This window comes from Salmo trutta, chromosome 29 (assembly GCF_901001165.1).
Source record: "Salmo trutta chromosome 29, fSalTru1.1, whole genome shotgun sequence".
NCBI lineage: Eukaryota > Metazoa > Chordata > Actinopteri > Salmoniformes > Salmonidae > Salmo > Salmo trutta.
In genome coordinates, this window is record NC_042985.1 from 21,550,528 (window position 1) to 21,563,642 (window position 13,115).

The 13,115-nt window shown below is 42.2% G+C and overlaps 1 protein-coding gene across 9 annotated transcripts in view; it reads right to left on the minus strand.

Annotated features, from left to right (window-relative positions):
• Positions 1–13,115, minus strand: part of LOC115167118 (myosin-binding protein C, cardiac-type) — a 36,682-nt gene that overhangs the window by 13,901 nt on the left and 9,666 nt on the right. For 6 of the 9 annotated variants that reach the window (XM_029721220.1, XM_029721223.1, XM_029721219.1 and 3 more), the window contains 17 exons: positions 12,689–12,748; positions 12,518–12,520; positions 11,409–11,438; positions 10,960–11,129; positions 10,383–10,515; positions 10,157–10,159; positions 9,681–9,805; positions 9,345–9,450; positions 7,787–7,953; positions 4,686–4,851; positions 4,486–4,592; positions 4,363–4,392; positions 4,098–4,237; positions 3,423–3,470; positions 2,462–2,621; positions 1,948–2,052; positions 1,436–1,624 (listed from right to left, as the gene is read on the minus strand). In XM_029721220.1, the coding sequence (XP_029577080.1) occupies positions 1,436–1,624; positions 1,948–2,052; positions 2,462–2,621; positions 3,423–3,470; positions 4,098–4,237; positions 4,363–4,392; positions 4,486–4,592; positions 4,686–4,851; positions 7,787–7,953; positions 9,345–9,450; positions 9,681–9,805; positions 10,157–10,159; positions 10,383–10,515; positions 10,960–11,129; positions 11,409–11,438; positions 12,518–12,520; positions 12,689–12,748 (1,742 nt within the window). The remainder of the gene's footprint in view (positions 1–1,435; positions 1,625–1,947; positions 2,053–2,461; positions 2,622–3,422; positions 3,471–4,097; positions 4,238–4,362; positions 4,393–4,485; positions 4,593–4,685; positions 4,852–7,786; positions 7,954–9,344; positions 9,451–9,680; positions 9,806–10,156; positions 10,160–10,382; positions 10,516–10,959; positions 11,130–11,408; positions 11,439–12,517; positions 12,521–12,688; positions 12,749–13,115) is intronic. The other 3 variants (XM_029721225.1, XM_029721226.1, XM_029721222.1) reach the window with 2 other exon arrangements.

A 13,115-nucleotide genomic window follows, 5' to 3' on the forward strand; every position in this document is an offset into this window, starting at 1 on the left:
CAGTTTTGTACATTTTCAATTAAAACCATGTAAAAAAAATACATTCAATTTGACACATCAAATTGGGAATTTTGTGACATATTAGCGCAACTGTATTATTAAGGAAGTAATATCAACATTATATTCAGAGAATACAGGTATGTAGCTGCAGTCAGAACAATGGGGTTGTTACTTCTGTTTTTATGCTCTGTTTATGTTCCGTGGTCAGCTCACAGCAGGTCAGTGTGAGTGTAAATCAGACATCAGTCATCTCTGCCAGGACAAAAGTTGTGTTTATGTGACGGTGTGACAATACATGCACACAATAATACGATTATTGTGAATGATCAGATGAATATAATAGTTTGATGAAAACGTTTACATGCAATGCAAAAATAATGATTTTCCTAATAATCCTGTTTACATGACACATCTGAAATCAGGCTACCTGATGGGGCTTTGATGAATGCAGAAAATCACCACTCAAAGTAAACGTTCTACCACAGCGACCATGTTATTTTTGGGAAGCCTACTTGATTCTGAGTTCAGACATATACAGCTTGTATGTGAAAACTATTTCTAAGATTTCAGTTTTTCCACAGACACAGGTCATTACTTCTCTGCATTATTCATCTAGATGGGCTAGCTCACACTGTGTTACAGCAGGTTACAGTGTGTGAGGTGATAGGTTACCGTATGTGAGGTGTTAGGTTACAGTATGTGAGGTGTTAGGTTACCGTATGTGAGGTGTTAGGTTACAGTATGTGTGGTGAATTGCTTCTCAAAAGTAATGGTTTAATTTAATTGATTTGGCATAATACATGATTGCATTGTAAAAATACATACTTTCAGACCACTGTGCCCTCTTGTGGTAACTTCCCTCGTGCATAAGACGGAGGCTTGCGCTGCTGGTGCTGGCACAAGTGCAGATCAAATGCACTGCTGGGACTCCGATTAAGCCGTTTACACATGTCCGAATAATTTAAAAGATTGCTTAGAAAACCTGATGTTTTAATTGCTGCATGTTTACTTCGATTTTGACCTTACGCCGATTAAGATAATCAGAGTAAGGTGTTTGCATGACTATTGCATAATCTGCCTATTGCCATAATCAGTTTAAATATCGAATTATTAGTGTGCATGTAAACATAATCAAATGACTGGCGAGTGACTGATATCTTTAGCTGACCTGACCTGACCCTGAGTCTGACTGTCCAGTGTGACCGCCCAAGGGAGAGCACATGCCTATACGATGACCATCCATCCCATTAATCACTTTCCACCACCCAAAGTTTACACCAACAAGTTCTGAAAGCTGATACCTATCTGTTTGCATTTTGAATGACCTGATTGTACAAGGCGCTACATGGAACAAAATGTATTTCCCCATCCCTCAAACAGGGAAGTTAAATTTCATAGACGTATATAAAGGAAAATCACAAGGAGGGGAACTCACCCACTGGGATGAAAGATTGTGAGGCAGCGCTGTGACGTGACATGCCAATGGCATTCACTGCATAGACACGCATCTCATATTCCACACCCTCTATCATCCTCTTGGCCTCATAGGTAGTATCAGTGTAGGGGTCAAAGTTCAGCCTCATCCACCTGTAGCTCTTCTTCTTCTTCCTCTCCAGCACATAGCCTGGGAAGAAAAAGTCAAACATTGTTACTGTAGACCTCACAGGAGGTTGGTGGCACCTTAATGGCTGCAGCGGAATTAGTGGAATGGTGTCAAATACATCAAACACATGGTTTCCATGTGTCTGATGCCATTCCATTCGTTCAGTTCCGTTCCAGTCATTATTATGGTAGCCTCCACTGATAGACGTGACTGTACCTATCAGTATACTACAATCAAACTACTCATATTTTTCTCTGTACATGTTCGCTGTAAACAAGTGAGCACTGTGTATGCCTGAACAAAAGATCTGGTAAGAGATTATGCACGCTACTGTATATCCTCACCAATGACCGGGTTGCCACCATCTGACTTAGGGGGGTCCCACTGGACAACGCAGGAGTCCTCTCCAACACTGAGGATCCTTGGGGCCGAGGGAGGGTCTGGCGCATCTGAGGAAAAGAAAAGGCCATAAAAAAACACGAATAAGATGATTTGGGACTATAAGGTTCTATCTACAAGAAGTTGATTCTGAGATAATTGGCGTTAAAGTTTCAAACCCTCATTGGTTTGAATGGTGTCTGCAATTTTTATCTAGTATTCTTTTGAACTTAACAAAATGAATTGGAGTATTTAGAGTACTACATAGGCAGAGAACATTGAACAGAACAAGGCTATGACAATAACTACATTTGGACAAAAATGCAGATAGAACCTTTGTCCCAAGCTCTCGAAATATAGTGTAAAATACAGGATAAGCAAGGCACAACCTGATTAAACTAATTTGTCTCATCTCTTTGACTAATGACAGAATGAAAAATGTATCAACAAAAATCCTTGTGGACGGTGGTTTTATCTTACCAACAACTTTGACATTAATGTCAGCTTTGTCCTCCCCAGCAGGGTTCCGCACAATCACAGAGTAGAGGCCCTCGTCCTGTTTATCCGCTCCCTCAATAGTGAAGATACAGTGTCCCTTGGTGCTCTCCACGTGTAGCCTTCCATCTCCCTCTGTCATCACCTGACTCATCAGGACAGCAGTTCATTAGTGGAGTCATTCTCATTCAGCTGAACTTCAGGGATCAATTCCAATTCGTAATGCAACCGTTTATATCATCTGATCTGGGATGTATTCATTAGTGCACACCATTGCAAATGAGAGTTTCTTAATGGACAAATTCAGGTAGGTCCTTCCTTGTTTCGGCTTGCTTGCTTCCGGTCTGTTGTAGTGAACACACCCTTGATGATACTGTTTATAGTCAAAGCCAAAAAAGGATGAAATACACTTTCCAAGACAGATTGGCTGGAAAGGATTTACCTGGTCATGCTTTTTGGCATGAAAACCAACCACACTGGGAGGTTTACTCATAGACTCAGCTGAAATGTTCATGCAAAAGCAGCTATAATACTTACAGTTCTGCCATGGTGTCACCCCTTCCATGTCTTTCATTTCAGCAGAAGATTTTGAACATGCTCTTACCTGATCGTCATGGAAGTATGAAACTGCATGCATTGTTTAATTAGCATTGAATGCTGTGTTAAGTTATCAGGCAACATGTTGCCACCCAGGCCTCTATTGGCACAGACAAAATAAAATCCTTGACGTTTTGACGTGAACAGTGTGTGAGAGCACGAGGAATAAAAAGTAACAGGGATGCCAGAAGAGAAAGGACAGCATGAGACTGACACAAATGCACAAACACAAATATACAGGGGAAAGAGATGCATTTTTTGGAACCCAGGTGTTATGGAGAGAAGTAGTAACAGAGATTGAAAAGAGACATGCACAGGCCTCAGCGTTGGTGTTTAGGGCCACACTCACATCCCCATCCTTGATGCTCCATGTTTCTGCCGCCACCTCAGAGCCAGCCTACATGAGCAGAGTAAAGCAGTAAGGGTGCTGAAGAGGAGGCCAGAGGGTATTCCCCTCTTGTCCTCCCCTTCTCACCAACTAACCTCCCGTTCCCAGCAATCAACCAGTCACCTGCTGGGATTTAGGTCATGTGATCGCCTGCACACCTCCTACCTGTTGGGATGGGTGAGGAAGGGACCCTCTCACCTTGAAAGTGGGACAATTAGCTAAGACATAAATTAAAAAGTTTGACAATTGAGAACATGGGAAACCACATAGTTGAAAGTGGAAAACAAAGTAAACACCATAGTTGATAGTGAAATAAACAAGGAAAGAAACATTAATAATTAAGCTAGTCAACAGTACGTGGCCACTGGTAGTGGAAGAGTTAATTGTATGAGTGAACATACAAAGTATCAGACAGCTTCTGACTTACTAATGGGGCAGACAAAATAACATGGTTCAGTCTTCTCACAGCAAGCCTTACCTGATCATCTGTACAGTCATTGGAACTGAGGTAGTCTCTCCTTAACATCCACTGGCCAGAGGCCAGCGTTCACACAATATTTGGTTCTGGCCTACCAAGATTGGAATAGAGGCTATATGCTAGCCTGCGTGGCTAATAAGGAAAACCAGCAACTTTACCTTTTCTCCCTTTGTCCAGACCACAGTAGGCGCTGGGTCTCCAGTGATGGGCACGTCCAGTCGCAGCTTGTTCCCAGCCACCACCATTATGGTGGAGTCGGCCGTGTGACCCATGCAATCAAGGTGGATCTTTGGAGGATCTTCAGGAATAAAGAGTGATGGACATGCAACATATGTAAATGTATTCTTAATCCAGCAATCCAAAATATATAATATTTTCAATTGAATAAGAGGCTGCGAGGATGAAGAATAAACCATGGTATACCTTGGCGAGGCACATAATCAATCTTGACCTCTGAAAAGCAGACAAACACACAATTAATTAATAAAATGAAAAGGATCATTATGAAATGCAGGGGCACATGACATGGTGTAATTGTAAAAATACCCAGGAAGTTGAGTTTGGCTGAGAGGTTGAATGCGTATCCCTCTGGAACAAAAGTGTAGTCACCCTGGTCCTCAGGTTTGACATCATCGATAGTGAGTTTGTGGATCCTTCAGTGAGACATAATTTTCACAAATATTTGTCCAACTACTCAACAAACATTCTGACCCTACCCAGTACAACAGTATGGATACCATTCTCACCTGCCAATGTGTGTAATATGGGTCCTGGCATCGGCCTTCACTTCCACTCCGTTCTTGTACCAGATACCCTTCACAGTCTCATCTGAGACCTCACACTTAAACACAGCCTCGTCCTTTGCCTTCACCGTGAGGTCAGCAATGTTCTGGTACACCTCCAGTTCCTTCTCTAAAGGATCAGAGGTCAGAGGTCAGAGGTGATTCACAATGTGTGTAGTATATGAAGTATTTCAGAGTATGGGTGTGTTCATTATGATCCAAGGTTTTTCTGGGGGACTTTTACTAGGGGATCCTAAGTGACATGGATATACTGTATAACTTGTACAGTATATGACAACACCAGATGCATAGAGGATAGGGCATCTGATCCACACAGGAAACAAATACTTTTAGACATCAATGGAGGCTGCAAGCTCAAAGTCTATCAACATAAGAGAGAGTATGAGACAGTTAAGGGTAGTGGACAGGTAGTGTCCGCAATGATCAATGTAAACTACTCCACTCCTAGTGAAGGTTACAGCAGAATGAAGTTAGCTGACAGGAGCAATGAGAAGCTGCTACCGAGAGCATAATGGGATTGGCAGCTGGCAATTCTTGGCAATGGCTAAATTTGATTAGAGGCCCAGATAAACTATAGTTGCGAGCTGGGCCAGATATCATCTTTTAATTCAACTACGAGCAACAACCGCTGAGCAGTGGCGGTTCTAGACCATTTCAACTGGGGGGGCCAAGCTGGGGCCAGTTGTACTGTTAGAGGGGCCAGTTACATTAGACTTTATTGTTGTCATATCGTTTTCTTGACTGCATTGCAGGCATTAGCAGGCAAAAGACCATGTTCATAATCATCATCGTTGCCACTGTCTAATAACGGATGTAAAAAAAGAACGATAGCAAAAATTAGTTATGTAAAGATTATTTCATACTCCACATTTCGGGGGGCCACAAGGGGGTCCAAAATTGTTGTCACAGGGGCACTGGCCCCCACTATTTTTTGTTGTTGCACTGACTCTCTTGCACAGGTTCGATGTACACTTACTGGACTCTAACCACACACTCGCACATACTACACTGACACTGCAATACACACACAAAACACACACACACCCATTCATATTGACGCCACACACAGACATACATTAATATTCCATCACACTCCTCACATACGCTGCTGCTACTGTCTGTTTATTATCTATGCGTAGTCACTTTACCCCTACCTACATGTGCAGTATATATTACCTCAATTACGCGACTAACCTGTGCGCCTCATTATTGTTATTTTATTGTGTTACTATTTTTCCTTTAGTCCATTTAGCAGAAAAATTCTTACTTACTTAATTTTTGATAAACTCTACATTGTTGGTTAAGGGTTCGTAAGTAAGCATTTCATGATAAGGTTGTATTTGTATTTGGCCCATGTGAAAAATAAAATGTGATTTGATTTTGATTTGGTTTGATAACTGTATATATACAAACATACATGTCTGTTTATATACAGTACCAGTCCAAAGTTGGACACACCTACACATTCAAGGGTTTTTCTTTATTTTTACTATTTTCTACATTGTAGAATAATAGTGAAGAAATCAAAACTACGAAATAACACATATGGAATTATGTAGTGGCCAAAAAAGGCTATTTGACAAAGAAGGAGAGTGATGGAGTGCTGCATCAGATGACCTGGCCTCCACAATCACCTGACCTCAACCCAATTGAGATGGTTTGGGATGAGTTGGACCACAGAGTGAAGGAAAAGCAGCCAACAAGTGCTCAGCATATGTGGGAACTCCTTCAAGACTGTTGGAAAAGCATTCCAGGTGAAGCTGGTTGAGAGAATGCCAAGAGTGTGGTAAGGCAAAGGGTGGCTAATTTGAAGAATCTCAAATATAAAATATATTTCCATATGTGTTATTTCATAGTTTTGATGTCTTCACTATTATTCTACAATTGTAAAAAATAAAGAAAAATCCATGAATGAGTAGGTGTGTCCAAACTTTTGACTGGTACTGTACATCTACATCCAAAATGTTCCCCAAAAAATGCAGGTCTAACTTAAAGACAGCAAAACCAATGTCTTCATACTGCAGCTCTTGGTATCAATCACAGGGCACTTATGGTCATGTTAGGATTGTAAAACGGTGTTAAACTGATGTTTAGTTAAGAGATGGTGGAGAATGGGTGTTTTTAGATGTCATAATGACACGCCTAAGGTTCTGTCACAGTTGAAAATGCTGAAGTGACGTTGTTAATTGATGATTGTTGTTCAATCAAAATTAATGTTGTTATTTAATTTTTGTCCTACGTTCGTTTAGATTTTCTCCTACGTTCGTTTCCATTGAATGGTCATCATCCAACGTCTCTACCACGTCGCCTGTGGTTTGATTCTCTATACTCGCTGGAATAGGACAACATTTTTAGTTTGCTGTGTTCCCTGAATACCTTTTTGGAATATCCCTATAAATATACACCTATTGGCACAAATTAGATATACAGAACAAATTAAACATGCAGTACAACAGGACAGGACAGGACAGAATAGAGAGAGAGAGAGAGAGAGAGAGAGAGAGAGAGAGAGAGAGAGAGAGAGAACACAGAGCGAGAGAACAAACAGAGAGAGAGAAAGAACACATACAGAGAGAGACAGAGAGAGAGAGAGAGAGTGAGAGAGAGAGAGACAGACAAAGACACAGATAGACAATTGAGGGTCACCTGTGCCAGCCTGTACCCTTCAGATAAAATATATGGGCCATGTCTTCTAACTTTAGCTGGCATTTGGACAGACTTGTGTCTGTGCTGTAACCTTGACATAGTGACATGGTTGATGGCGTGGGCAGCCATGTTTCAAGGTTAGGCAGAACAGGGGCTTGCTTGGAGTGACAGGAACACAAGAGTAGGCTGTGTCTCGGTGAAGGGTGAGGAAGAAGATTCACAATGTTTTTTGTATCTTCAGCCGAGTACTCTAGTTCAAAGATTACTTTGTCTGTCTTTAAACTAGACATGCTTTATGGACTGCAGGTGGTTGGACCCCGGGATACTAGCTATCATATTCAACATTGTTGAGCAGAGATGTATTTCATTCTGTTCTGTTGTCTGACGTGAGCACTTACCCGACACCATGAGTTCAGCCATAGATTCACCGCCATTGGTTTTAACTGTGTAGTGGCCACAGTCCTCCTTAGTTGCCTCATTAATGATGAGGACGTGCTTGCGGCCATCTTTCTTGAAGCGGTACTTGAAGGACTCATCCCTTGTCAGCTCCACACCATCTTTCTCCCTGCATAGACAGAGAACCACATGAGCACCAGCAGTCTCAAATTCGCCATTATTGTCTGATTCATTGAATCTACATTTCTACAAAACAGTCAGAGGTGACACTATAACAGCTTTGATTTGAGGTTCTGTTAGACAGTATCTAGTGAATGTGATACAGAGTTGTCCATGTAACACAGTCAGCCATTTTGCATTACAAATGTTCTCAACGTGTCGCTTTTCTGAATGGTCATCACTTTACCACAACTATTTCATTTTCACCAATGAAGGCACTGTTGCACAGGTATTAACAGTGGTATCATGGCAATCTGATACTGTATGTTTGCCCAAAGAAACAAACTGGCAGATAGATATTTATTTCTGTGCCCATGGTTAGGCCCAATTCCAGGAACATCACCCTGTTGTATTTTAGATGGGTGACCATAATTCACAATTAATTTCTCGTTCCGCTAAAGGACAGGGGACGTGCTAACAGCCCTGTGTGACCTTTCATGTGGCTGATAATTTACTGTATGTTATGATATCCAGCCTAGCCCTGTGGCAGATATACTGTGACTGAGACACTGTGGCAGAGACACTGTGGCAGAGACACCGTGTCAGAGACACCGTGGCAGAGACACCGTGACTGAGACACCGTGGCAGAGACACCGTGGCAGAGACATTGTGGCAGAGACACTGTGGCAGATATACTGTGACTGAGACACTGTGGCAGAGACACCGTGGCAGAGACACCGTGGCAGAGACACCGTGGCAGAGACACCGTGGCAGAGACACCGTGGCAGAGACACCGTAGACACCGTGTCAGAGACACCGTGGCAGAGACACCGTAGACACCGTGGCAGAGACACCGTGGCAGAGACACCGTGGCAGAGACACCGTGGCAGAGACACCGTGGCAGAGACACTGTGGCAGGCAGGTCAGCATCTATCTGTCAATCAGAGAAGTCACAGCCTCGGGGTGACTAACACGTTAAAGCCATGAGCGACACAAATGCCATCTACCGGACATGTGAGGAATGTGCACCATGCAGCGCAGACTTTAAAACTACATCTGTTTCAATCCTTACAACCAGAGTAATGTTTTCCTCAAACCAAGATCTGATATGTGGATTACTTCTAACAAGGGAAACACAAAATATAGCTATTTCCTACTGTACCACTATGTCACCATATTAGTTATTACAGCCATCTGTTGTGTCTGTCTGAGTTGTTGTGAAGTGACGTAATGTGAACAGTATGCCAGACCATGCTTTTGATGTCCTGGGTCAGGGACTTGGCACTTTGTAAATCTTAAGACCCTGTCTGGAATGGCACCCATTGTTGACCTCCTCACACCTTCTATGGTATGGAAGTTATTGTGTTTGAGTTTGATTTGTGGGTTGAGGGAACGTTTTACCATTTGACCGTAGCCCCTTCTTCTGACACCTCACACTCTAACTCCACCCGCTCACCCTTCATGACCATCTGGTCCTCCAGATTACTTGTAATAGTGACAGGAGGCTCTGCAGACACACAGAGAAAGAAACAATAAGAACCACCATTATACCACCAGGCACTTTAGCAAATAATCCTATTTCCCTTGTTGTGAGTTTCCCTTGTTATGTCATGATGCCATGTTAAACATCACGCAGGCACAAATAAAATGTCAGTGTGAAATGCATTCAAACTAGTGTACAAATGAAACATTGCTGTTGGACCGTTGATTGTCCACTTTCAGTTGTCTCACATGTACCTTTGACAAAGAGCTCTGTGGTGCACTTCTCATCTCCAACCACACAAGTGTATGTGGCATCGTCTGACAGTGAGCAGTGGTTGATGGTGAGGTATCGCTTGTTGCCAACACTCTCAAAGATGTACCTGGTAGATGGACAAGATCCTTCATTATCCACTCAATTATTCACTCAATTGTCCCTTCTTTTTGACAGACATAGACAACATTCAAACCACAATAGCCTTCTGCGTAACACTGTATTCTTGTTGATGATACATTGTATAGATAGTTGGTAAATTGGTTGATAGCATAACAGTTTTACATCAGTCATCATCATGTTTTCAGAGTAGACAGCAGTGTGGAGACCCCAAAAAGCTTCCATATTTACAATGGTTGACAAAGTTGTATTCCTGTGTAGCTTATTTCAGCCCTTTGGTACTGTTGGTACCTAGCAAAACAATTTCAGATGTGCTGCTTGAAATGATGAAAGCACTTACTTGCTGTTCATGAAAGGTCAGCAAGATCAGCACAGTCCATCCATGTGTTGTGGGGGGAAGGAAGAGAAACGTTAGCCTGACATAATATAGCAATCTGAGAGATAGCTAATTGTATTGTTGAGTTGCTGAATAAGCATGTGTTGTACACACATTTGTAAGAGATGGTACATCAGTAATTCATTCTAATTGAATGCCAGCTCAGAAAACCCTTTCCGCTGATGTCTACCTTCCAGTTGATTGAATCTCTTGCCCATTCTTCAACCATTTTACATCTACGTCTTCATTGGCCACCTCAATGCATAGTTTCATTTTATGCCCTTTTTCTACCTGGTAGGCAGGGTCCAGCTTCTTTAGGAAAACTGGAGTTTGGAGACACAGACACATGGAGAGCAATTACTTTTCCTATAGTTAACAATACTGATCTGCAGAGCACAGGAGGTTGGTGGTGATTTAATTGGGGAGGACGGGCTTGTGGTAATGGCTGGAGCGGAGTGAGTGGAATGGTATCAACTACATCTAACACATAGCTTCCATGCTTGATGCCATTCAATTCACTCCGTTCCGGCCATTATTATGAGCCGTCCTCCCCTCAGCAGCCTCCTGTGCTGCAGAGGTAACGTTTAGCTGTAAATACAGATACAGTAGCTAGCTTCTACAATGGAGGCTTCCATGGAGGGATGACTGAAGGGATGAGTACCTAAATGGATGTTTGCGGTGTCCATTTTAGGTCGGGTTCAGTCTCAGGATGCATAATGTAGTAGCTGAAGGATAAGTGTTGGTTTCACAAAGATAGAGATACCAACCTTCACTCTTCTTTTCCTCCTTCTTCATCTTCTTCAGGCGCTTCAACATCCCACGCAGGTCTGTGATGCCATACTGGAAGGCGATCTTCTCATACTCACTGGCTTTAGCCTTCTGGAGGATTTCCCATACATCCTCATCAGGCTCACTTTTGACCTGGGACTTAGAGGCACTGGCACAGAAAGACGACACAAGGGGACAAGATAAGCCACTGTCTGAAGCCATCACTTAGCATTATTATTAGGCTACATTACTGACCATGCACAGTAACAGTTAGGTCTACTCATGCTCAATAGGCCTACTTATACATTTTCTTCATTATACATTTTCTTCAATTTTCCATTACAATTTTATAAGTCAAATTTGCATTCAGGTTTCACTCAAAACTCATTGCAGTCTTCACGTAACAATCAGATAACATATTATTACATCGACAACAATTCTTTCTTACCGATGACCTGGTGAACCTTTAAAACAACTGCTGCACTCATTCCGAAGCAGAACCCAAGCGACATGCATGACAAGACAAACCAAACAGATTAATACACACATCAAATATACATTGCAGTACCCAAAATCGAATTCTAGCACCCTAGAACCCACCCATGAAGACCGCAAACAAGCACAACACCTACAACAAATATCATTTCTGCTGCAATGGTCTGCAGACATACAGAAAAGTGCCATAGCTATTGTAAAATATTGAAAATGAATTCCGATTAATCTGAATTATACAGAACATCAAATCAGAATCATTTTTACTGCATTATGAATTTTGAAAAAGACATTCACATTTTCAACAAACAAGAGATCCTAAAACAATGTGTTTGCCAGTATAGGTCAATACATGACATCAAGGTAAATGCCAGGGCATGAAATCCACTAGACTAGGAGATGGGTTTGACATTAAGGGATTGAGTGAGATGGAACAATGTTTGTGTGTGATGGGGGCGGAAATAAACCATTGCTTTTAAAACAGGTGGAGTCGTGACTTGATATGGAAGGTAGGTCTTGAGAGTCAGTGATGACTCATTGTGATGATGCAGTGACACTCATAGGGAAGAAACAGGTGCAGACCACAAAGTGTTGTGAAAGCTTCTAGTGCATTCAGAAGTGTGCTAAATCTCCTGCACTCTCAAAAAAAAACATAAGAGAACAGTTTTAAGAACCCTATTTGGTTCCAGGGAGAACCCTTTTGGGTTCCGTGTATAACCCTTTCCTCAGAGGGTTCTACATGGAATCCAAAAGGGTTTTACCTGGACCCAAAAAGGGTTCTCCTATGGGGACAGCCAAAGAACCGTTTTGGAACCTTTTTTTCTAATAGTGTACTGCTCTATGTGTTCTAGCTTGTTTGGTAGAAGTGACAGTCTTCTGCAGGGCATGAGGGGTGTGAGTGTGCTAGGCAGAAGTAGTCTGGGACCAGTATGAGATTAGCAGGAGGACTCAAGATGCATTGTGAGTAGGCAGCAAGACAGACCTGAAGTCAGGTTAGTGATAAAGTAGCTGGGAAATCATGTCCATTAATCCAATCTGTTGGGTAAACTATTAGTAGACACTTACTCTCTGTATAGTGAAATCCAGTGAAGAAACGGAGGGGAGGGGGGGGGGGGTGACAAAGAGAGATGGACACAATGAGATAACATGCCCAAGAGAAACAAGCTTACTGATTTGGAAAATAATGATGTTACTCAACTTTTTGTTCTGAAATAATCTGAGATAATTCACACTCACCTTTTCTTCAACAAGGCACTGAAGTCCAACTCTCCTGCTTCCTCGCTTCCATCCATACTGCTGTAGAAATATCAGCGCCAATAACACAATGTCAGTACCCTATCAAAGCAATGTATTCTTACAGTGTAGTTATCATCATCACCATAAGAGATGAGCAGCACCCTTGAAAACAACAGTAAACATGTCGTCCCCCACGAATGATGTTCAGTTAATTACTATAGCTCCTGCCTTGGACGAATCAGTGTAATTTTGTAAATGCCGGATCTCTGTGGCAAGATGTATCATTCACCCACGTTTTTAAAAAATCAGGCCAGTGCTGTCTGAGATATCGCGTGTGACTAACGTACGAAGGAACGGACAGAGACAAATCCACAGTCCCCTCCCCGATTTCATAATGGGGGACAATTACAGACAGTAGCAGAAATGG